Below are 25,257 nucleotides of genomic sequence, written 5' to 3' on the forward strand. Positions count from 1 at the left end.
AGGTAGCGGACCTCATAGACTGGTCCGGAGAGGACCCTAGCCGGCAGATGGAGATGGGACCGAGGTCTCTCTACCGGCCCTCAAGCGATGCTTGGCAGCCGGCCAAGATCCTCAGCCACCGCAAACGTTACCAGGAGTGGGGACAGGCGGTCCCTGTGGCAAAATTCTCATAAATGTGTGTATACCGCTTTAAGAACCAAGGGTGTATGTATGCTTAATGTGTTCCATGCGAACAATAGCGTTCGTATGCTGGCGGCATGAAAACCGCCAGCATTCATACAATAAGTTTCACAAACAGTGAATTTCAACACTGTTTCTTGAAACGAACAAACTACCGAAGGGAGACCACACACAGGAGGTCGTGTGGCTCCCATTAAGGATTGCAACATTGTTGCAATCGGTAATTATAAGGATTCAGGGTGGCCGCCGTTCGGCTACCGACCACGCGGCGGTCGGCCATCTTGGATCCTTTGTTAGCCCAGCGGTATTTTGTCGTTGAGCACCTAGAACTAAAATCAGCTACTCAACAGCACGAATACCACTGGACTTCCAAGCCGTTCGGGAGCCCCGGTCCTTCAGTAATGTGGTTCCCTAAAGTCAATCGGTAGTTTGAAAGTAACTTAAACATATTGTTGGTTTCGTGCGGCATTTGGTTATTTATGCTGGGATCTAAACGGTACTTTCACGAAATGTGCACTCAGACCCCAGCTATCTACCGAACGTCCATTCATTTAAATAAAGTGAATATTATAAAAGTTATGTGTTTTAATGTAAATTGTCAGTTCTGCTGTACAGAGGGATAATCCACTTAACTGTATATTCTAGTGGGAGTATCCCTCTCGTACAGCAGTGTATGATGGGAGAAATGTCCAGGTTGTTAAGTTCCCCATGTAGTCCCCTACTGTACAACCCCTGTAATGTCAGTAGGGAAACCCCTTGCATGGGTAATCCCATAAATACGGTGACCTGTGATTAAAAACTCAGTTGACTCCCAGCCTATGTGTCGTCTAGTTCTTGGGAAGGAAGGATTCTTACAACGCTACCAGGATTATTGTATGCTGTATTTATTTGCCTGGATTATTTTATGCTGTTCCTGTTATCCAGCGGAGATACTGTGGATTATACTACCTCTCCGCTACAGTCCCCCTCCCAACGGCAGTATGTTTCCTAGGGAGCTGGAGGTGTCGTCCTTCCTCCCTAGCGGCAGTGTGTATCTTTGGGAGAGGAGACAGTCGGTCTCTCTCCCCAGCAACCGTATGCACCCCAGGGGGCCGACGGTGTTGTCCTTCCGCCCCAGCGGCAGTATGTATCCCAGGGAGCTGAAGGTGTCGTCCTTTCTCCCCAGCGGCAGTGTGTGTCCTTAGGAGAGGAGACAGTCGGTCTCTCTCCCCAGCAACAGTATGCACCCCAGGGGGCTGACGGTGTTGTCCTTCCGCCCCAGCGGCAGTATGTATCCCAGGGAGCTGAAGGTGTCGTTCTTCCTCCCCAGCGGTAGTGTGTGTCCTTAGGAGAGGAGACAGTCGTTCTCTCTCCCCAGCAGCCAAGAGAGTTACAGGGAGTGGAGACAAGCGGTCTCACACCCCAGCGGCAGTGCATATCCCAGGGAGCTGAAGGTGTCGTCCTTCCTCCCCAGCGGCAGTGTGTATCCTTGGGAGAGGAGACAGCCGGTCTCTCTCCCCAGCAACAGTATGCACCCCAGGGGGCCGAAAGTGTCGTCCTTCCCCCCCAGCAGTAGTGTGTCCTACAGGGAGGAGAAGGTCGGTCTCCCTCCACAGCGGCAGTATGTGCTTCAGAGAGAGGAACATATCGCCCTCTCTCCCCAGCGGCAGTTTACCATACAAAGGGGAGACACTAATCTCCCAGAAGGTGCAGATGGAACTGTGGTCTCTGCGCCTGACCTGCAGGGATGCTGGACAGCCTGCCCAGATCCCCAACTACCCTTGCAGGGGTACCAGGAGGAGGGGGTAAGTACTAAATTCCCTCCAAAGCCAAGGCCTAACCCAGCTGCCCCAGCAGAAGCGCTGACATCGGGGCAGAGCGCAGCTGGCCTCTGTCCCTCAAGTACCCATTTGTTGTGGGGGGGCTCTTCTTGTACTTTGCTATTGTGGGTGGGTTGTCAGACTAACTCAGGCACCGACCGACAGAAGGTCAGGTACCTGGTTAGTCTACCCCCAAAGGGGAGATATGTGGCAAAAGGGACCTCACCACTGGGTTTTGGAGGGGACTGATTACCAGCCACATGCCTTGGCGCTATGGCCCGTGGGAAATTGGGCACCTTAAAAACAGCATTTAGGGCTTATGGACTTCTAATGGACTTCTATCGGACTGTGTATGACTATGTAATCCCCATGGCGATTTTATTCTGTTTGTGGGATCTGAGTGCTGTTCGGATATATTGAGTGCTCAGATCCAAGCTATCTGGGGATAGGTTGAATGTGGGGGTTCTGTTCAGTATGATAGGAATTATGTATTTTTATGTGTTTTTACTGTTGTTATAAATGGAGATATTTTCAGTATGCTTGAGGGCTTACCACACCCAAGCCATGCTTGCAGTTGGTCAAAAAGGGATTTCCAACTAACTTTTGAACCACTGGACCAATTTGTATGATTTTGACATATGTTTGTATGGAGTATGCTGATTCTGAAATTTTAAGTTTTATGTGAATGTGATGTATACTTTTAAAGTTATGAATATTGTGTAAAATTGTGTATTTTCCTGCCTGTGATAATTACATTGTGTTCAGTAATTATATCACAGGCAGAGGGGAGGGTGTTTAGTGTAATTGCTGGGAGTGTCTGAGTGTATTGTACGTATTAATTGGTTGTTCTGCAAAACCCTGTGGGCAGTACTATATGTGTAAAATGTGCATAAAAGCAGAGTGTTGGATTAAAGCTTGAGTTCTACTTCACCCACAATTTGTAATTCTGTCTCTTATTGGGGGAATCTGCTACAAGGGATTGCTATGCTCTGTATATTCCCTTGCTATAATCACTCCTAAGCTCTTTTAAGAGCTGGTTCCTGCTTCGCACTGAAAGAAGAGAGGTTCGGCCTGCGGTGGTTGTGGTGTCTGGTAGAGTGCTTTGAGCGCTCTGGAAGCGCTAGGAGCATCCTTCAACGGAGGTACCCAGTCGGGGTGCCAGGCGATCCGTTACACTTACCAACAAGACCTTCTGCAATATCACTAATAAAAATATTACAGAGAATGGGTCCAAGTGCAGATCCCTGAGGAGATTGTATGTATGTGTGTATGTATGTCAGATTAAAGATTGCAATTTATTGATAAGCCTTCTCTGTGAAACAGTGTCAAAAGCCTTACTGAAATCTAGGTAAGCAATGTCTACTGCACTATCCTGATCTATTATTTTAGTTACCCAATCAAATAAATCAAATAAATTCTCCTCCGTATATATTAAGGAAGAACCCATGGCAAAAGATGTGCAAATGATTGCTACTAAAAACTTGCAGAATAATTGTAATTGGTTAACTCAAGACAAGGTGCTGCAGCAGCTAAAGAAGGTTAATATAAACAAAGCTCCAGGGCCTGACGGTATCCATCCACGTGTACTTAAGGAACTCAGTGTAGAAATAAGTGAACCTCTGTTTTTAATCTTTCAAGATTCTTTTCTTTCAGGAAGTGTTCCGGAGGATTGGAGGAAGGCAGATGTGGTTCCTACATTCAAAAAGGGTTCAAAATCCTTGCCTGGAAATTATAGACCTGTGAGCTTAACTTCTGTGGCTGGTAAAATATTTGAAAGGTTATTAAGGGATAATATTCAAGAATTCCTTGAGAAGAATATGGTTATCAGCAAAAATCAGCACGGTTTTATGAAGCACAGGTCATGTCAAACTAACTTGATTGCGTTCTACGAAGAAGTAAGTAGAAGTATAGATCAGGGTGTTGCAGTGGATGTGATCTATTTGGATTTTGCCAAGGCATTTGATACAGTTCCACACAAAAGATTAGTGTTCAAACTCAAGGAAATTGGTCTCCATGAAAATGCTTGTTCTTGGGTAGAACATTGGCTTAAAAACAGAATACAAAGAGTTGTCATTAATGGTAAATTTTCAAGCTGGACAGAGGTGGCAAGTGGTGTCCCTCAGGGGTCTGTTCTGGGACCCCTTCTATTTAACATGTTTATACATGATCTTGAAGACAGCATTGAAAGTCATGCTTCAGTGTTTGCAGATGACACAAAACTTTGTAAAATAATACAATGTGAGCAAGATATTACTTTGCTGCAGAAGGATTTAGATAGACTGGAGGACTGGGCACTCAAATGGCAGATGAAATTTAATGTTGAAAAATGTTATGCACTTCGGCGTAAAGAATACACAAGCAACGTATACCCTTAATGGAAGTGAATTAGGGATAACAACACACGAAAAGGACTTGGGAATTGTTATAGACAACAAACTATGCAACAATGTGCCATGTCAATCAGCAGTGGCCAAGGCCAGTAAGGTATTGTCATGCATGAAAAAGGGCATTCATTCTCGGGACGAGAATATCATTTTGCCTCTTTATAAATCACGGGTAAGACCACATATTGAATATGCTGTGCAATTTTGGGCACCTGTTCTAAAGAAGGATATCATGGCACTGGAAAAAGTGCAGAGGCGGGCTACAAAATTAATAAAAGGAATGGAACATATCAGCTATGGAGAAAGGTTAACAAATTTAAACCTATTTAGTTTAGAAAAACATCGCCTGAGAGGGGATATAATAACATTATACAAATATATTCGGGGCCAATACAAACCATTGTGTGGAAATCTATTCACAAACCGGACTTTACATAGGACACGAGGCCATGCGTTTAGACTGGAAGAAAGAAGATTTCGTCTAAGGCAAAGGAAAGGTTTTTTTACTGTAAGAACAATCAGGATGTGGAATTCTCTGCCTGAAGAAGTGGTTTTATCAGAGTCCATACAGATGTTCAAACAGCTACTAGATGCATACTTGCAAAGACGGAATATTCAAGGATATAATCTTTCAATATAGGGTAATAACGGCTTGATCCAAGGATAAATCTGACTGCCATTCTGGGGTCAAGAAGGAATTTTTTTTCCTAGCTTGTTGCAAAATTGTGCTTCAAACTGGGGTTTTTTTTTTGCCTTCTTTTGGATCAACAGCAAAAAAAAAAATGTGAGGAAGGCTGAACTTGATGGACACAAGTCTCTTTTCAACTATGTAACTATGTAATAAGATTAGTTTGGCATGATCTCCCTGAAGTAAACCCATGTTGTCTCTGATCTTGAAATCCATGTGTTTTTAGATGTTCATCGATCCTATCCTTTAACGTGGTTTCCATTACTTTCCCCACTACGGAAGTAAGGCTTACTGGCCTATAGTTGCCCGACTCCTCCCTACTTCCTTTCTTGTAAATGGGCACAACATTCTTCCGGGACTACTCCTGTTAACAATGATTGGTTAAATAAATCTGTGAATAGTTTTGCTAGTACACCACTAAGCTCTTTTAATAACTTTGGGTGTATTCCATCAGGTCCCATTGGCTTATTTGTCTTTACTTTTGACAGTTGAAATAGAACCTCTTCCTCTGTAAACTCACATGTAATAAATGCCTCATTTGTCCTTTTTCCTAACTGAGGTCCCTTTCCTTCATTTTCATCTGTAAATACTGAAGAAAAATATTCATTGAGGCAGTCAACTAGACCTTTATCCTCTTCTACATACATTCCTTCTTTTGTTTTTAATCTAACTAATCCTTGTTTTACTTTCCTTTTCTCATTTATGTATCTAAAAAATGTTTTGTCCCCTTTTTTTACTGACTGTGCTATTTTCTCTTCTGTGTGTGATTTGGAAGCTCCTATAACTTGCTTAGCCTCTTTCTGCCTAATCTTATAGATCATTCTGTCTTCCTTACTCTGTTTTTTTTATAATTACTAAATGCTAATGTGACGAAGTGCCCTTTGCCACTTTGTCCTGGAGAGGCCTGCTTGCCTGCCTCCTCCCCTGCGACTATGGCCCTGGAAGATTGGGCCCTTTAAAAACTATATCTGCGCTTAATGGATTGTTATATTGCTGTCTCTGGTCCTTTAAATGGGCTGTACAGAGGCTATGGACACATGGACTATGTTTAAATGCCTTGCTGGGATTCGGTAGTAAAACCGTTCATGTCGTTTCAATCGTTCCCTTTATCTCAGTGTCTGGGTGGCCGCCATTTCGGGACTTACACGTGTTCGCGGCCATCTTGCGCACGAACAGCGGTGTTTGCCTGTGAACGCATGGAACTAAAAACGGATACGCAAACAGGCGAACACCGCTGAGACCTCCATGCACCCAGAACTTCGGTCTGGAACTACCGAACAACCGGCCGTTCGGTAGTTATATTTAACTTGATATGGGGATTCAAGCGACCACTGAGATTCGACTGGATGGCACAAATTTCATCCCTTTTCACCGTACGAACGGGGACCGACCGCAAGGCCAAAACTTATGGAACTATTTTCGGCTAGTTGGTCTGTGCGGTCGGTCAAAACTCTGGAACCCCATAACTCCCGAACCGTTTGTCCGAATAGACTGAATTTTGGATATATTGTTACCCTGGACAAGGGCTATCTGGGGATACTGTACCCCCTGTTTTTGGGGTACATCCAGAACTTGGGGAAATTACTGTACAAGTTAATTATGTTAACTGTTCATCTGAGGGGAGGGGATGTGTGGGCTGTAACCTCTACATGATTGGTGATTTTATGCCTCCCCCTGGGTGGGTACTTTTTGTCTGTAACTGTAATAAAAAGCAGGCTGGATATTCCAGACCTCAGTTCTTCTTGATCCCTCAAAACGTAGCCTTGTCTCGTTATTGGAGGGAGCTGTTATAATCACACTGGGGATTGCTATGCTCTGCGTACTCCCCTGAGCTTGAATCACTTAGCTCTTTTAAGAGCTGTTCCTGTTACGCTCTCCTTGGATGAGAGGTCTTCCCCACACAGTCCTGGATGCTGGAGCTTCATACAGGGTGGAAGGAAGAGGTCTTTCCCACACGGTCCTGTAGGTCAGAAGCTACTACAGGGTGGAAGGAAGACGGCGAGACTCCAGTCAAGCTACGGCGGTTGCGGAGTCTGCGGTGGTTGTGGTGTCCGGTGCGGTGCTTGTGGTCCTCGGCACAAGCTAGGAAGCGTCCATCAACGGAGGGTACTCGGTCGGAGTACACGGAGCTCCATTACAGCTAACTTTTAGTTTTTTACTATTTTGGCCACATCTGCAGAGTACCACAGTGGTTTCTTGAATTTTTTGCTTTTACTGACAAGCCTAATGCAATTTTCTGTTGCCTTCAGCAGTGCAACTTTTAAATAATCTCATTTCTCTTGGACTCCATTTAAATTGCCCTCCCCTCCTGTGCCCTTCTTTTGTACCTCAAGCCTCTATGTGTATCTCTTTGTGCCTCTCAGTGTATCTCCTTGTGCCTCCCAGACTCTCTGTTTATCTCTTTGTCCCCCCAAGCCGCACTGTTTGCCTCCTCTGCTCCCCAGCCCCTTTGTGTCTCTCTTTGGGCCCCCAGCCCTTCTGTGTGTCTCCTAGCCGCTCTATGTCTTATTGATTTCCCCAGCCGCTCTGTTTGTCTTTTTGTACCCTCTCAGCCCCTCTGTGTGTCTCTTTATGCCCCACAGCCCCTGTGTGTCTTTGTCCCCCTCCCCTCCTGTGTCCTTCTTTTGCCCCCTCCCCTCTTGTGTCGGTCTTTGTCCCCCCACCCCTCCAGTGCCCTTCTTTTATCCCCCCTTCCTTCCTGTGCCCTTTATTGCCCCTCCTTCCTGTGCGCTTCTTTTGTCACCCTCCCTCATGTGCCCTTCTTATGCCCCATCCCCCATAATCGGTCTGACTGGAAGTGCTCACTGAGAGCAAAAAACTGCTGGGCAAAAACCTGGGCAGTGCTCTCCCCTCCTGCCGGTCACCCGTAGGTCGCACCCCACAGGCCAAAGTGCCACTCAGTCTGTCCCTGAATGGCACCTCCCTATGAGTGGTAAATGGGGCAGACCGCACCCCCCTGTTAGTACACCACTATTCTAGGCATTTGTAGAGACACCACTGTTCTAGGCATTTGTCATAGAGACATGAGATTGTGTTCCTATAGTTTCTCTTATTACGCTGACTTTTCAGTTCTTCTCAACCCTAGTTGAGAGAAATGAAGAAGAAAAAAAGGACCCGGCCCAAATGTGCTTGCATACTAAGTAGAGTGGGATAAAATAACGAGATGAGATGTATTTCATGTAGGGAAATGCATATTCTCCCATGAATGTGGAGTACAGTTAGGATCCTACAGTGTCATTTTTAGGTACCCTTTACTACTTGTAAAGGGATGTTGAATGGGGCCAGTGGTCACTCCGCGCGGGAGGGAAGAGAGCCTGGCAGCGGGAGCCACGCTGACTCCTATCAGCCACAGCCACCCTCCTGCAAAAAAAGCTAAGCAAAATTAGCTATGTATGTATGTATGTGTATATGTATGTCAGTATGTGTTTATGTATGTCTGTGTGTGTGTGTGTGTGTGTATGTATGTATGTCAGTGTGTATGTATGTATGTATGTGTGTATGTATGTCCGTATGTGTTTATGTATGTATGTCAGTGTGTATGTATGTATGTGTGTGTGTATGTATGTCAGTATGTGTTTATGTATGTATGTCTGTGTGTGTGTATGTATGTATGTCAGTGTGTAAGTGTGTGTGTGTGTGTGTATATGTATGTCAGTATGTGTTTATGTATGTATGTCTGTGTGGGTGTGTATGTATGTCAGTGTGTAGGTATGTGTGTGTGTGTGTGTGTGTATGTATGTCAGTATGTGTTTACGTATGTATGTGTGTGTATATGTATGTATGTCAGTGTGTATGTATGTATGTGTATGTATGTCAGTAAGTGTTTATGTATGTCTGTGTGTGTGTGTATGTATGTTAGTGTGTATGTATGTATGAATGTGTGTGTATGTATGTCAGTACGTCAGTATGTGTTTATGTATGTATGTCTGTGTGTATGTGTATGTATGTATGTCAGTGTGTCAGTTTGTGTGTATGTATGTGTGTGTGTGTGTGTATGTGTATGTGTGTGTGTGTGTATGTATGTATGTCAGCATGTGTTTATGTATGTGTGTGTGTGTGTGTATATATGTCAGTATGTATGTGTGTATGTATGTATGTCAGTATGTGTGTATGTATGTCTGTGTGTGTGTATGTCTGTATGTATGTCAGTATGTGTGTGTGTATTTCTGTATGTCAGTATGTCTATGTGTGTGTATGTATGTATGTCAGTATGTCTGTATGTATGTGTATGTCTGTATGTATATCTGTATGTTAGTATGTCTGTATGTCAGTATGTGTGTGTATGTGTATGTCTGTTTTTCAGTATGTCTGTATGTGTATGTATGTGTGTGTGTGTGTGTGTCTGTATGTCAGTAATGCTATGTATGTGTATGTATGTATATATGTCAGTATGTGTGTGTATGTATGTCAGTATGTGTGTATGTATGTCTGTATGTCAGTATGTCTATGTATGTGTGTCAGTATGTCTGTATGTATGTGTGTCAGCATGTCTGTATGTCAATATGTGTGTGTGTGTATGTATGTATGTCAGTATGTCTGTATGTATGTGTATTTTTGTTTGTCAGTATGTATGTTTATGTATGTTGGTATGTCAGTGTGTGTGTGTGTGTGTGTCTGTATTTCAGGATGTCAGTAAGTCTGTATGTGTGTGTGTGTATGTATGTGTGTATGTCAGTGTGTGTGTGTGTGTGTGTGTGTGTATGTATGTCAGTATGTCTATGTATGTGTGTATGTATGTCAGTATGTCTGTGTATGTATGTCAGTATGTGTGTGTATGTATGTATGTATGTCAGTATGTGTGTGTGTATGTATGTATGTATATCAGTATGTTTGTATGTCAGTGTGTGTGTGTCTGTATGTCAGTATGCCTATGTATGTGTATGTATGTATGTATGTCAGTATGTCTGTATGTATGTATGTATGTATGTCAGTATGTGTGTGTGTGTGTGTATGTATGTCTGTTAGTTTGTATGTATGTATGTATGTCTGTATGTCAGTATGTGTGTGTGTGTATGTATGTATGTTAGTATGTGTGTGTATGTCAGTGTGTCTATGTATGTGTATGTCTGTATGTCAGTATGTGTGTGTGTCAGTATGTGTGTGTGTGTATGTATGTATGTCAGTATATGTGTGTGTGTGTGTGTGTGTGTATGTCAGTATGTATGTATGTCAGTGTGTGTGTGTGTATGTATGTATGTATGTCAGTATGTGTGTGGCAGTATGTATGTATGTGTGTGTGTATGTATGTCAGTATGTATGTATGTCTGTGCGTATGTATGTATCTGCATGTATGTGTATGTATTTCAGTCTGTATGTATGTCTGTGTGTGTATGTATGTCTGTGTGTACGTATCTGTATGTATTTCAGTATGTATATATGTATGTATGTATGTGTGTGTATGTATCTGCATGCATGTATGTATGTCAGTATGTATGTCTATGTGTGTGTGTATGTATGTCAGTATGTGTCTGTCTGTTTGTGTATGTATGTCAGTATGTGTCTGTCTGTATGTATGTCTGTCTGTGTGTATGTATCTGTATGTGTATGTATGTATGTGTATGTATGTCCATATGTATGTATGTGTATGTCTGTGTCTGTCTGTTTATGTATGTATGTCAGTATGGGTGTGTGTATTTATGTCCTTATGCGTGTGCAGTGTGCATAGGAATTTGTTAATATTTTTTATAGTTTGGCCCCAAACAGTGTCTGAGGGAGCGTGAACTGGCCCCCTGTTTAAAAAATTTCTAGGGTATTGTGACGGTAATCTCCATCACTGGCGATGGAAGACAGATACTATATGTAGGTCCCAAGATTCCTCTTGTGTTTTGATCACCCTGTGTCCAGTATTAGTGCAGAGTATGTTCAATGTATTGCTTGTCTGTGCCTCTCCCATCAGCCCTTGCTATTGTGTGACACCACCTAATACTCTATGCACCCTATTGTATGTAAATGAGGCTGTTGGGGGCCTATAATATGTGTGCTATGTCAAGTTTCGTCTGGTGTTTGGGAAAATCTGCTAATGGAAAGTGTGTCCAGGGCTATATACACATTAGTCTGGATCAGGGTGGAAAAGGCCCTCAGTGATCCCAGTCAAACCTTGGCGACTGGGTCTGTAGTGCTCCAGGGTCCCTGATAGCTACGAGGAAGCAGACTTGACGGAGGTACTCGGTCCAAGTACAGGAGCTCCGTCACAGGTATTGTCGGAACAGTTCTACACATGTTTTTACTATTTAGTGTTTTTTATGTCATATTTAGCAATAACATTAAATATATATTCTCCATAGGTGAAACAATTACTCTAACAAGGGAAACTCCTAACTGTCCTGCTATTACTATTGAGATTGAAAACACACTTGAGAAGATATCAGTGGACCTTGTTCTTGCTTTGGAAGTACAGGGGAACTGGCCTGAAGCAGCTAGAGATGGAATGAATATTGATCGTTGGTTAGGGACCAAAAAGAAAAATGAGTGCAAGTACAAGAACGTCTGCTTGGTAGCCAAGCAACCAGATGAAAGTATAGACAAAGGTAAACTTGATGAATTGTCTGTTTAGTCTGCATGCAATGTTTGTGCTAAAGGATATGCAATGCAGGTTAAATGGATGTGAACTGCTTACATTGTATATGGAGAATGCTGTTTAAAAAAACATGCTACATGCTAATTAAACAATCCAAACTTGAGTTAACTGCCTCATTTTATAGTATTATAGTGAAAGGTATTAAACTTAAACTTTATGCAGCTTCCACAGTGATCACCAGACCACATAGTGGTTCAAACTATTCTATTGCTCCCATAACTTTTTGTAGGACCATTGAGGTTATAGGCATGTATGTGTTTAGTGGAGTTGCAGTTCAGTTGTAAACTTGTTGGTGAAAGTCTGGTGGTGCCAAATGGTCAACTTTTAACCCTCATTATTAGGCAGTTGGTGAGACACTAACAATCAAGTCAGTTTACCTAACTCTGAAGCTTGGAATGTTTTTAGTTTTTATTTAATTTTTTAAGCCCAAGGATAAAATGTATGACTCCTCTCACATATGTTCACTCAAGCTCCTCCCAAACCACATGCAGTATACCACACTGTACTATTGACACACACAAGCCCATACTCACTCACACACACACAGTGTATGGCATGTGTAAAACTGTTTTTTTTCATCCTGTTCCTTTCTGTACCTTTCTCTCATCTCTCCTTACTTGTCTCCTTATTGTGGTCATTAGCAAATGTCAGAACACAAAGAGACAATGAATTCCTTGCCCTGACCCTTCACCAGTGCTGCTGCATGCACCCGGCAGGGCGCAAAGAAAAAAAAAAACATGTCTGCCGTTATCTAGGGAATACTCTCCCTTTAATAAAATGTTGTTTGTCAAGAGTTTATGTTTTGTTTCCATTGTTTACATATTTAGTGGAAGCCTGGCGCCTTTCATTTTCACACATCGAAAAGGAAATAATCAAGAACCATGGTAATGCAAAAACTTGTTGTGAACGTAAAGGACAAACATGCTGCAGGTGAGTGTAATTTGAAGTTCCTGTATTGTAATAAAGCTATTCATTAAAGGAACACTCCAAACACCATAACCACTGGTGCGTGCTACAGTAATTTTTTCCAGTTTGGCCACTTTGGCCCTAAATGTGAAATCTGTTTTAAATTCACCTTCCATTCGCCACAAATCTCACTTTAGTGTATAACTTTGCAGTTGTTTAACACATTTTTGTTTTGCAAGTTTAAAGGGATACTATAGCGCCACGAATACAAAACTGTATTCCTGGCACTATAGCTCCCTTTGCCTCCCTCCCTCAATGAGATGAGTGTCCCTACAGTGCCCCTTTAACCTGATGCATGACTTTCCTGAATTATATTTGGATTGCCACTGCTAAATATTCCATGCTACAGCTGCTCAGAAGTATTGTGCAGAGCAAGACTGTATCTATTGTATTTTTTTTATTTCTATTGTTATCTTAATTTTCTACTGAAGAGGACCCATTACTCTAAACTCTTAAAATAAGTTGGCAGTATGGCAATGTATGAGATCAGATCATGAACAAGATTAAGAAGCATGTTTTACATAATAAATGTGGAATATTCATCCCATGAAAGTAGAAAGTCAGATACTTTGGTGCAGGAACAATACACTGATCAGACACGGCATTAACACCACTGACAGGTGAAGTGAATAACATTGACTATATTGTTACAATGGCACCTGTCAATGGGTGGGATATCTTAGGCAGCAAGTGATCATTCAGTTCTTGAATTTCATGAGCTGGAAGCAGGAAAAATTGACAAGTGAAAAGATCTGAGTGAATTTGACAAATAGTGATGGCTAGACGACTGGGCCAGAGCATTTCCAAAATGGCATTTCTCATAGGGTGTTCATGGTATGCAGTGGTTAGTGGTTACAAATAACATGCAATAGGACATCCCCCAAATAACTTCAAACATCCTCCCAAAGGATGAGCACCATATATAAGCTGAATCTATCTTTGAAGAGTTTGAATGCCAAATGTCTTGTTTACAGCAAACACCTTGAACCACTTTCCGAGAGACAGGACCAGGGCCGGACTGGCCCACCGGGATACCGGGAAATTTCCCGGTGGGCCGCGGCTCCTGGGGGCTGCTCTGGCAATATATGTGCCACCGGGTGGCCGGTCCGGTGGCACACACTTTGAGGGGGCCGGCCGGCAGGCGGCCGCATTGCACGCTGCAGCCTCGCCGTTCCGGCAGCACTGTTAATGCTGAGGGCTGAAGGGGGAGGGAGCATATCTCTACCATGCTCCCTCGCGGTTCCCACAATCCCCAGCAGCATTCGTGCTGGGGATTGTGGGAACCGCGAGGGAGCATGGTAGAGATATGCTCCCTCCCCCTTCAGCCCTCAGCATTAACAGTGCTGCCGGACCGGCGAGGCTGCAGCGTGCAATGCGGCCGGCCCCCTGACTCCTCTCAGGTGGGTGGGGGGGATGGAAGTGGGGGGCTTATTAGAGAGAACGACAGAGGGGGAGGGTGAAAAGAGAGAGAGAGACAGAGGGGGGGTGTGAAGAGAGAGAGAGACAGAGGGGGGTGTGAAGAGAGAGAGACAGAGGGGGGTGAAGAGAGACAGAGGGGGGTGAAGAGAGACAGAGGGGGGTGAAGAGAGAGAGAGACAGAGGGGGGTGAAGAGAGAGAGAGACAGAGGGGGGTGAAGAGAGAGAGAGAGAGAGAGACAGGGGGGGTGAAGAGAGAGAGAGACAGGGGGGTGAAGAGAGAGAGGGGGGGTGAAGAGAGAGAGAGCCAGAGGGGGGGTGAAGAGAGAGAGACAGAGGGGGGGTGAAGAGAGAGAGACAGAGGGGGGGTGAAGAGAGAGAGAGACAGAGGGGGGGTGAAGAGAGAGAGACAGAGGGGGGAGTGAATAGAGAGAGAGAGACAGAGGGGGTGAATAGAGAGAGACAGAGGGGGTGAATAGAGAGAGACAGAGGGGGTGAATAGAGAGAGACAGAGGGGGTGAATAGAGAGAGACAGAGGGGGAGTGAATAGAGAGAGAGAGACAGAGGGGGTGAATAGAGAGAGAGACAGAGGGGGTGAATAGAGAGAGAGAGATAGAGGGGGTGAATAGAGAGAGAGACAGAGGGGGGGTGAATAGAGAGAGAGAGAGAGAGGGGTGAATAGAGAGAGAGACAGAGGGGGGGTGAATAGAGAGAGAGACAGAGGGGGGAGAGTGCCACAGGGAGAGGGGGAGAGTGAGACACAAGGGGGGAGAGAGGGGCGAATAGAGAGAGACAGAGGGGGAGGGAGAGTGCCACAGGGAAAGGAGGGATAAAGAGACAGAGGGGGGAGAGTGCCACAGGGAGAGGGGGGAGAGTGAGACACAAGGGGAGAAAGAGGGGCGAATAGAGAGAGACAGAGGGGAGGGAGAGTGCCACAGGGAAAGGGGGGAGAAAGAGACAGAGGGGGGAGAGTGAGACACAAGGGGAGAAAGAGGGGTGAATAGAGAGAGACAGAGGGGGAGGGAGAGTGCCACAGGGAAACTCTAGCCCTGGAGCTACGGGCTAGAGTTCACTCTCACCACTGCGACCACCAGGGATTCCTGGTGGTCCAAGTGGTGAGAGTGAACTCTAGCCCCATACAAACACTGCCCACACACACCATACACATTCACACACTGCCCCCCCATACACACACACAGACCCCCATACACACATTGCCCCACGCACCCTACACACTGAACCTTTCACACACATTGCACCCCTCACACATTGCACCACTGCTCCTATACCCTACTACAGCCCCATATCCCAGCAGACCCCAGGTAAGTTGTCAAACTGTACTTAAACGGTTTGACTACTTACTCTGGGAGCGGGTCCCGGCACTCCTGGCACCATACCCACTACACAGAGCAGTAGTGGTTATTGTGCATGGATTATTTCTTTAAATAATCTATAGGTGCCCCTCCTGAGATCAGGCTCTGGATCCGCCACTGATTTATATTATATATATATATATATATATATATATATATATATATATATATATATAATTATTCCTATTATATTTACACATATATTAATGTACATTTATATATGCATAATACACTAAGAAATGTCATTGATATGTACAATATGTAATAAGCAGATATTGGCCCAGTCTTGTTGCTAGGTGCATAATCCAGCACAATAACATATTTAAAGTGAAGAGTGCACCCACAGGACCTCAAAATAAACAAGATAACGTCATTTTTTACAGTTGTGCCCTACATACATTCACCATTTCAGTCCCATTACCAAGCTTTCCTTATTATGTCAAGGTAGTTGGACTGAAACATTGGTTATATGCAAAGTCACGTCTGCTTAAAATAAATCTGCACTCTTTTTTTTTAAGCCTATATGTGCTTTTTTCACGTTGGAGTAATAATTTTAATTTATCTTTTCTAACTCTGTATCTGCACACTATGCTGGCACGACGCATTATGGGGCTGGTAAATAATTTTTTTCCAGGGCTGCTTTTAATTCCCAGTCCGGCCCTGGACAGGACACTGATTTCCTACTCGATGACGTGTTGTGGAATCAGCTTCTTTAGATCCCAATGCATATTGACTCACATACTGCCCTTATAATGCACTCGCTCACACAATTGTCGAAGAAAGTCTGGATTTTATGCTCGGAGTAATAACAGCATAACCAGAGTAATGATAATAAGAAAAAAATAAAAAGTAAGGTGATTAAGTATAGTGAAAATGTAGAAGGAAATTTAAAATCCCCTAAAAGTGGATATCATGCCGGGTGGACAAAAATGAGAACGCCATCTGGGCATGACAATGGGAGAATGAAAAGAAATTGCAGTCTTTGTCATGCACAGAAGGATTGAGGGATTTCGCTAACCAATCACTTTGAGGCTTTGGCTAATTAACATGATGATCATAATAATGACAATATTTTCCCACCATATGCACTCATTAATGTTTTGGAACTATAAATTAACAGATTATTATTAGTATTTTAAACAAAGGTCTTAAATTCATCCCATCAGGATGTCTAATTCTTTCTCAGTGTATGTTTTAAAATTTTCTAGAACAGGAACTTTAAAAATAATGTTTTGATAGAAATGGAGTAAGTAGACAATAATTTAGATAATGAAAACATATGTAAATATACTTAATTGAAAAAAAAAAATCTATTTTTTATCCAAGATCCTACAGAACAATATATATGTTTGAGCAGTTCAGGATCTTGCGAATTAGATTAAAAAAAACAATGTTTGTAGTAATTTAAATCCAAAAAAAGAGTACTGCAATTTAACCCCTTAGTGACCTGACTGCTTTTCAATTTTCTTACCGTTTGGGACCAGGGCTGTTTTTACATTTCTGCAGTGTTTGTGTTTTACTGTAATTTTTCTCTTACTCATTTACTGTACCCACACAAATTATATGCCGTTTTTCTCGCCATTAAATGGTCTTTCAAAAGATACCATTATTTTCATCATATCATATAACATACTATAAAAAAATTTATGAAAAAAATAAAAAACCACACCTTTTCAAACTTTGACCCCCAAAATCGGTTAGGCATCTACAACCACCAAAAAACACCCATGCTAAATAGTTTCTAAATTTTGTCCTGAGTTTAGAAATACCAGATGTTAACATGTTCTTAGCTTTTTTTTTTTTAAAGTTTAGGGCTATAAGTAAAGTAGCACTTTCCTGTTTCCAAACCATTTTTTTTTTTTATAAACGCAAGTTTAACACTTTTAACACTGATATCTGTCAGGAATCCCTGAATAACCCTTCACATGTATATATTTTTTAAAAGAAGACAACCTAAGGTATTAAACCTGGGGTATTTTAACTCTTTTCATGCAACCATTTTACCATCAATCTATGCCCAATTTCAAAAAATAATAATAATTGGTGATTTTTTTGACACACATAGCAATTAAAGAATATATGTACTGAGAACTTTAAGGGTTACTACCAAAGAACACCCCAATATGTATTCAGCAACATCTCCTGAGTACAGTGATACCACCCAGGTATAGGTGTGTAATCTGGGGGCTAAAAGACCTTATTTGGAGGGTGCACATTCACAGTTTTCCAACTTGGAATTTTTACAGCTGGTCATCATGCACCCATGTCCTATTTGGGACATTTTTTAAAAAGCCGGACAATGTAATTTACCCCCATCAAACCATATATTTTTGAAAAGTAGACAACCCAGGGTATAATATATGGGGTTTGTCCAATCTTTTTTAGTAGCCACTTAGTCACAAACAAAGCCCAAAGCTAGAATTTATATTTGTTTGTGTGTTAAAAATGCAAAAAAACATTATGAACGCTAACTTTGGCCAGTGTTTGTGAGTAAGTGGCTACTAGAAAAGACTGAACATACCCCATTTGCAATAACTCGGGTTGTCTTCTTTTGCAAATGGTATGCCATCATGGGGGTAATTCTCATTCCTGGGCACACGCAGGGCCGCCATCAGGGGCTGACAACCATAACAGTTGTCACGGGCCCGGCGGCCCTGGGGGTGGCCCAGACACCAGGCATCAGGCATCGGGTGGCCCACACACTTAGGGACACCCGATGAGCCCCCCCCCCCCTTCAGGGGCCCGGTCAGCGCTGTGGCTGTTGTATAGCGCGACCGGGCCCCTTTAAAAAAAAAAAGCAGCCGCAAGTGCTGCTGGGAGGAAGTGGTCACTTCCTCCCAGCTCACTCCGCGCGGGAGGAGCGCTCCCGCAAGCCCGCCCGCCAAGCCGTGAAGAGGGAGAGCCAGGCAGTGAAGAGGGAGCAGCACCGACTCCCATCATCCCCAGCCACCCTCCTGCAAAGAAAAGGTAAGAGACAGGAGGGTGGCTGGAAAATGAGCTGTGTGTGTGCATGTATGTCTGTCTGTGTATGTCTGTTTGTATGCATGCATGTATGTCTATGTATGTCTGTCTGTATGTCTATGTATGTATGTCTGTCTGTCTGTATGTCTATGTATGTATGTATGTCTATGTATGTATGTATGTCTGTCTGTATGCCTATGTATGCATGTATGTATGTGTATGTATGTATGTATGTATGTCTATGTATGTATGTATGTGTATGTATGTATGTCTGTCTGTATGTCTATGTATGTATGTATGTCTATGTATGTATGTATGTCTGTCTGTCTATGTCTGTCTGTCTATGTATGTATGTATGTGTATGTCTATGTATGTATGTATGTCTGTCTGGATGCATGCATGTCTGTCTGTATGTCTGTGTGTCTGTATGCATGTATGTGTCTGTCTGTCTGTATGTGTATGTCTGTATGCATGTATGTCTATCTATGTATGTATGTATGTCTGTATGCATGCATGTATGTCTGTCTGTGTATGTCTGTCTGTGTATGTCTGTCTGTATGCATGCATGTATGTCTATGTATGTATGTCTGTCTGTATGTGTATGTCTGTATGCATGTATGTATGTGTCTGTCTGTCTGGATGCATGCATGTCTGTGTGTATGTCTGTCTATGTATGTATGTCAAAGAAACAGCAACCTCAAAACCTCACCCTACTGATGTGAATATTTCTACTTTAAACATCATATCATAATGTTCCTGGACATATTAAAAACCTAACTTGTTTGTTGCCACTCATATTATGTGTGTATGTCTATGTATGTATGTATGTATGTCTGTATGTATGTCTGTATGCATGTATGTATGTCTGTCTGACTGCATGCATGTATGTCTACGTATATATGTCTGTCTATGTATGTTTGTGTATGTCTGTATGCATACATGTATGTCTGTATGCATGTATGTATGTCTGTATGTCATTATATATGTATATATGTATGTCTGTATGTCAGTATGAATGTATGTCTGCATATCATTATGAACGTAGGTCTGTGTGTATGTGTGTATGGATGTCTGTATGCATGTATGTCTGTCAGTATGTCTGTATATATGCATGTATGTCAGTCTGTATGTATGTATGTATGTCTCTATGCCATTATGAATGTATGTCTGTGTATGTCTGTATGCCATTATGAATGTGTGTGTATGGATGTCAGTGTCTGTATGTATAAATGTGTATGCATGTATGTATGTATGTCGGTGTCTGTATGTCTGTATGTATGTATGTGTCTTTATGTCCTCTTGCATGTGTGTCTGTATGTATGTTAGTATGTGTCTGTCACTATGTATGCCTGTGTGTATGTCTCAGTATGTGTGTGTCAGTATGTATGCCTGTATGCGTGTGTGTCTGTTAGTATGTATCTGTGTCCTTTTGTATCAGTGTGTGCGTTTGTGTCTGTGTGTGGACCCAGTGGGCGGTATTTGGAGGCGGGCCCCAGGGGGCCCAGACCCTGAGCTGAGTTAAGGGGCCCCAAAATTTCTGGTGGCGGCCCTGACCACACGCTCTCAAAGGCAACATAACCAATCTGAAAAAAATCAATTTGAAAAAACGGCCTTATATTTGACCCTGTAACTTTCAAAAACACTCTAAAACCTGTACATGGGGGGTACTGTTATACTCAGGAGACTTCGCTGAACACAAATATTAGTGTTTCAAAACAGTAAAACGTAAACAACATTGATATTATCAGTGAAAGTGCTGTTTGTGTGTGAAAAATGCAAAAAATTTCACTTTCACAGACAATATCATCGTTGTGATATGTTTTACTGTTTTGAAACACTAATATTTGTGTTCAGTGAAGTCTCCCGAGTAAAACAGTACCCCCCATTACAGGTTTTAGGGTGTCTTGGAAAGTTACAGGGTTAAATCTAGTGCTAGCAAATTACATTCTCTGGACTTTCGCCTAGGTTGCCAGGCTGGTCCCCCAAATTGCAATCAATAAAATGACTTAATTATGTAAATGGTTTGGGGCTGCTTTGCTGCGTCAGGGCTTGGACGGATTGCTATCATCGAAGAAAAAATGAATTCCCAGGTTTATCAAGACATTTTGCAGGAGAACTTAAGGCCATCTGTCTACCAGCTGAAGCTCAACAGAAGATGGATGTTGCAACAGGACAATGACCCAAAGCATAGAAGTAAATCAACAACAGAATGGCTTAAACAGAAGAAAATATGCCTTCTGAAGTGGCCCAGTCAGAGTCCTGACCTCAACCCGATTGAGATGCTGTGGCATGACCTCAAGAAAGCAATTCACACCAGACATCCCAAGAATATTGCTGAACTGAAACAGTTCTGTAAAGAGGAATGGTCAAGAATTACTCCTGACCGTTGTGCACGTCTGATCTGCAACTACAGGAAACGCTTGGTTGAAGTTATTGCTGCCAAAGGAGGTTCAGCCAGTTATTAAATCCAAGGGTTCACATACTTTTTCCACCTGCACTGTGAATGTTTACATGGTGTGTTCAATAAAAAACATGGCAACATTTCATTCTTTGTGTGTTATTAGTTTAAGCAGACTGTGATTGTCTATTGTTGTGACTTAGATGATGATCAGATCACATTTTATGACCAATTTGTGCAGAAATCCATATCATTCCAAAGGGTTCACATACTTTTCTTGCAACTGTATATATTAATATAAAAATACGGTTAGAATAAAAAGCTTGAATGGTGATTTCCTAATTTGGAGCAAAGCTTGATTCAGCCCATACACAAAGGGGTTAGAGGTGATTTGGGAGCCGTCCCATTTCATGCTACTTGTGTTCTGTTGATGAAGAAGGTGGAATATTTACCTGTATAACTATGGACCTGGTGATTGAGGTTGATCTCTATGCTTCTGGAGGAATTGCTTTAAATAGTATTTTGTGGAGTTTCTATGTCCTGAGCTGTACTTTATCTGCGGCCTGCTGGTGAGTGACTGACGGACAGGTTAATACCTCCCAACAATGGGAGGTATGTAATCAGGGTGCGTGGGTCCTTCAGGAGGCGTCACCCATGACACAACTTGCAACCCTAATGATGCCCATATCGATACCCGCAATGAATGGGCCCGTCCAGAAAGTGGGCAGGCTTCTCACTGAAGGGGTGTGTCAACCTGTCGTCTAGCATGATGGCCGTTCTGCTCCATACAAGATTATGCAAAGAGTGGTTCAGAAGCTCTCTCTGCATGGTCCTAGTGCCAGTTTCACATACCGAGCAGGTCTAATGACTGTGCTTCCCAAAGATAATTCCCTGGCGTCGGATATAAGACACCAGGGAAATAAATTGGTACAGCAGGACAGGATAATATGTGGACTGTCCTGCCTGAAAGCGATACAGTTGGGAGTACTGCAACCTCCCAGCTGACCCCACTCAGAGCGGGCCATGCACTGATCACAACTGAAACGTCCTTCACATGGTCCTAATGCTCTCAGCTCAGCATTAATGCATCTAATATTTGGGATGGTCAGACAGTACTGTGAAATCTTATTTTCAATTACTGATCAGTAAATTAAGTGTTTTAGCCATGTATGTTTGTTTTCGATACGGATTTACATATACATAAAAATTAACAAAACACATGTTTTTTCTGTTTACATATTTTTTTTCTTCTTAACAGGAAAGCATGCCTTAAACTTTTGAAATGCCTTTTGGAACTCATAAAAAATAATTCCAATGAAGAGAGCCTGGATGTGTTCTGTTCATACCACGCTAAGACTGCCTTCTTACATTACTGTGCAATGAACCCATTAGATACACAATGGTTAACAGAAGATCTGCAAAAATGTTTTGATGATTTTGTTGGATACTTTCTAACATGCCTTAAAGATGTGAGTCTCCCTAACTTTTTTATACCTTGTCACAATCTGTTTGACAGCAGAATTGAAAAAACATGCTTTACTCTTCTTCATAATGAAATAGAATGTGAGAAAAATCAAGGATATCCAATCTTTGATAAAATTCTTCTTAAAACAATTTCAAAGTGATTTATGATTTTGATGATTGACGTATTTCTCCCATGATTAACTCTTTACCCAGCTAAACTATGCAAATGTTTTCGGTTTTTATCTGAATATCTAGTTTTTTTTGTTTTGTTTTTTAATAAATATCCTGATTGTTTACACAAACAAATGATCGCGTATCAAAGAGCCATAGGAAGCATCTACTGTTTAAATTGAAATTTTACATGATTGTCTGGAGAGCTAAATAGCAGTACAAATAAAATATACTAAAACTACGGTATATTAAAACTATATTTTTGTACATTTATCTGTACGGTTTAATCATGCGATCTGCTATTAAATTAAATTAAATATGGGTATTAGCTTTTGTGTCAACTATGGCAGTTCATGTATTTTTTTAGTCAGTGCTCAATGGTCATGACAGACACCTGATATTCATAAGGCCCAATGAAATTGCCCAAATGAAGTTGTTTACTGTAGTAAAAATTGTAATAAGAATTTTAAAAAAGCTTTGACACTGGGAATTTTATGGCTCAGTTTGTTAACCCGCTACTTACTGTGCTTGTTTAAATCACAAGGTCACAATTGCAACTTGCTATGCTGTTTGATGCAAGGTGAATACTTTCTCTAATCTAAGCAAATTAATGCCACATGTGATACCTAATGCTATTCAAGCTTTTTTAAGGTTCAATCATTTTCACATCAGGAATTAAATGACCTGATTTCAACATCCAGCTCCCCTGTATAGGATTTGCTGCCCCTTCCTGCAGGGGACTTCATGTTTTCCACTATATATACAGTTCAACAGTGTATCTCAATAAGGCTGATTTACACTGTGGCTCTGTAAGGCAGTTCAGCATGCCCTAGGACACCTGAGAGGTTTGTAGAGGTGGTTAGTTGAAGGAATTGACACAGTTAATCTGTCAGTATTGTATAAATTGAATTATTTTGTAAATGAAGTAGCAAGCTCTTTTGCAGAACTGCTTACAAAACATAACTGAAAGGAAGTCACAAGCTATAACAGTTTCTATGTAAAAGGATGCTCTTAACCACAATGTACATGTGATATTTTGTAAGAATAGATTATTGAATATTGAACGTAACAGCAGAAACTTCCTCTTTTATGTATCTCGTGTAACCTTTTTGTAACCTTTTGTGTAGCCAATGTTCGTGACAAATACTGTATAAGTACAGAGCATTTTGAATACATTGTCAGAAGACTTTTGGAAAGCAACTTGTGTGTGTCTCGTTATTACGCTTCCATAATTCTTCCCTGAATATTCAGCTGACAATCGAGGGTTGGAGAACCGTGGACAGAGAGGGATCGAGTCACTAGACTAGCAGATTTACCTTTCAGCTTGGTGTCAGAAGTGGGATTGTAGCCAAACCATTGATTGCGGTGAGTAGTAATTCCTTGTGTCTATCTTGACGCCCTGAATCTATGATCCCCATGGATTTGTAAGTCTACATCATTTTAGGAAAGGTTATTTAGTATATGTGTTTTATGTGACTCAGTTTACATAAGGTCCCGTTAAATAGTCTAGTAAGGGAACTAGACAGGATATATATATTTCTAGTAAGTGAACTAGATAGATCTAGTAAGAGAACTAGACAGTAATAGACTATATTTCTAGTAAGTGAACTAGATAGGTCTAGTAAGAGAACTAGACAGTAATAGACTAAGGTGTCTATAAGCAAATAGACAAAGGATTTAGTATATAAGTGAATATACTAGGATAAAAGAAAAAGTGTACACAGACAAATAGGTTCACCTTGTCCACCCTCTAATTGTCATTAGTTAAGTCTGGTGGTGGTTGTGTGTGTGAATAAGTGTTTGAAAGATTTGTCCTAGGAATGGGAAATAGCCATGTAAGAATATGAAGTAGTTAACTTTTCTTGTTCATATGTATTTTATGCTTAGATAAGGTTTATCATCATTAGTGCTGACTGTAAGGATATGAAAACTCTTTTTGCTTTATTCTTTCTGTCACATAGAAGTATAAGCTTATTACTATGTTTTATTGTAAGTTATTTTACATGGGATCTGTGTGCCTGGTATGATTGTTACTTTAATACCATAAGCCCACTACACTTTCTATGAGAGTGGGATAGTGTACATTGTTTGCATGATGAGCTCAGTATTTTTAAACTGAGACAAAAAGTCCCTTCATTAGTATTTGAAAGTTAATTCCCCATATGGGATTGATTGTATAGAACACCAATCAGCACATCTTCTCTGCCCTGGGTGTTTGTTGCAAAGGATCCATACTGTAAATATGATTTTGTTTGTAAATAAGAGAGCAACATTTACATTTTCAGCGGTCCAACACATGCTTCATTTTGTGCTGTAAGCTAACCTTTTTATTGCTATAGGTGCTTTAAATGATCCAGCATATGTTTTGTGTCTTCTATTTCTCACATTATATGTGTTCTTTTAAATTGTGGTATATAGCCTGGATCAGAGATCATGGACAAAGGTTTCTACCTGTGTTACTAAGGCTCTTGGAGACTGACCGGTCTAAGGTTTGCCATGCCTTTCAACATGGTATAGTATAAATTTTTTAAGTCTCTGAGAGTTCTGAAAGATTCGGGTGAAACCATGTCTGTGTAATCTGGTCCAGATGTTTGCTCAATTTCTATAAGATTTAAGTTGATGCAGTATCATCTCAGATTAGTTAATGGAAGTTTCATACAAATATTTGAGTTATGAGCACGCTATATAAATGGATCCTTTCTTTATATACAATACTATAGTAGATTAAAGTAATGAAGTTAATTAAGAAAAACAAGTATATATAAGAATCCCTAAAATAAATCTAATACAAACTAAAATTGGTATACCTTACAATAATATGTTCTGAATACAGCTGTTAACTGTTTATTCTGTGTAAATGGTGACTGTGATAATGTGTGA

At 41.6% G+C, this 25,257-nt stretch overlaps 1 protein-coding gene across 1 annotated transcript in view; it reads left to right on the forward strand.

Annotated features, from left to right (window-relative positions):
• Positions 1 to 22,367, forward strand: part of LOC134586244 (cyclic GMP-AMP synthase-like) — a 50,963-nt gene extending 28,596 nt beyond the window's left edge. The window contains exons 3-5 of the mRNA XM_063441737.1: positions 11,336 to 11,578; positions 12,456 to 12,558; positions 22,001 to 22,367. Of these exons, the coding sequence (XP_063297807.1) occupies positions 11,336 to 11,578; positions 12,456 to 12,558; positions 22,001 to 22,367 (713 nt within the window). The remainder of the gene's footprint in view (positions 1 to 11,335; positions 11,579 to 12,455; positions 12,559 to 22,000) is intronic.
• The last annotated feature ends 2,890 nt before the right edge of the window (positions 22,368 to 25,257 follow it).

This window comes from Pelobates fuscus, chromosome 2 (genome assembly GCF_036172605.1).
Source record: "Pelobates fuscus isolate aPelFus1 chromosome 2, aPelFus1.pri, whole genome shotgun sequence".
Lineage (NCBI taxonomy): Eukaryota > Metazoa > Chordata > Amphibia > Anura > Pelobatidae > Pelobates > Pelobates fuscus.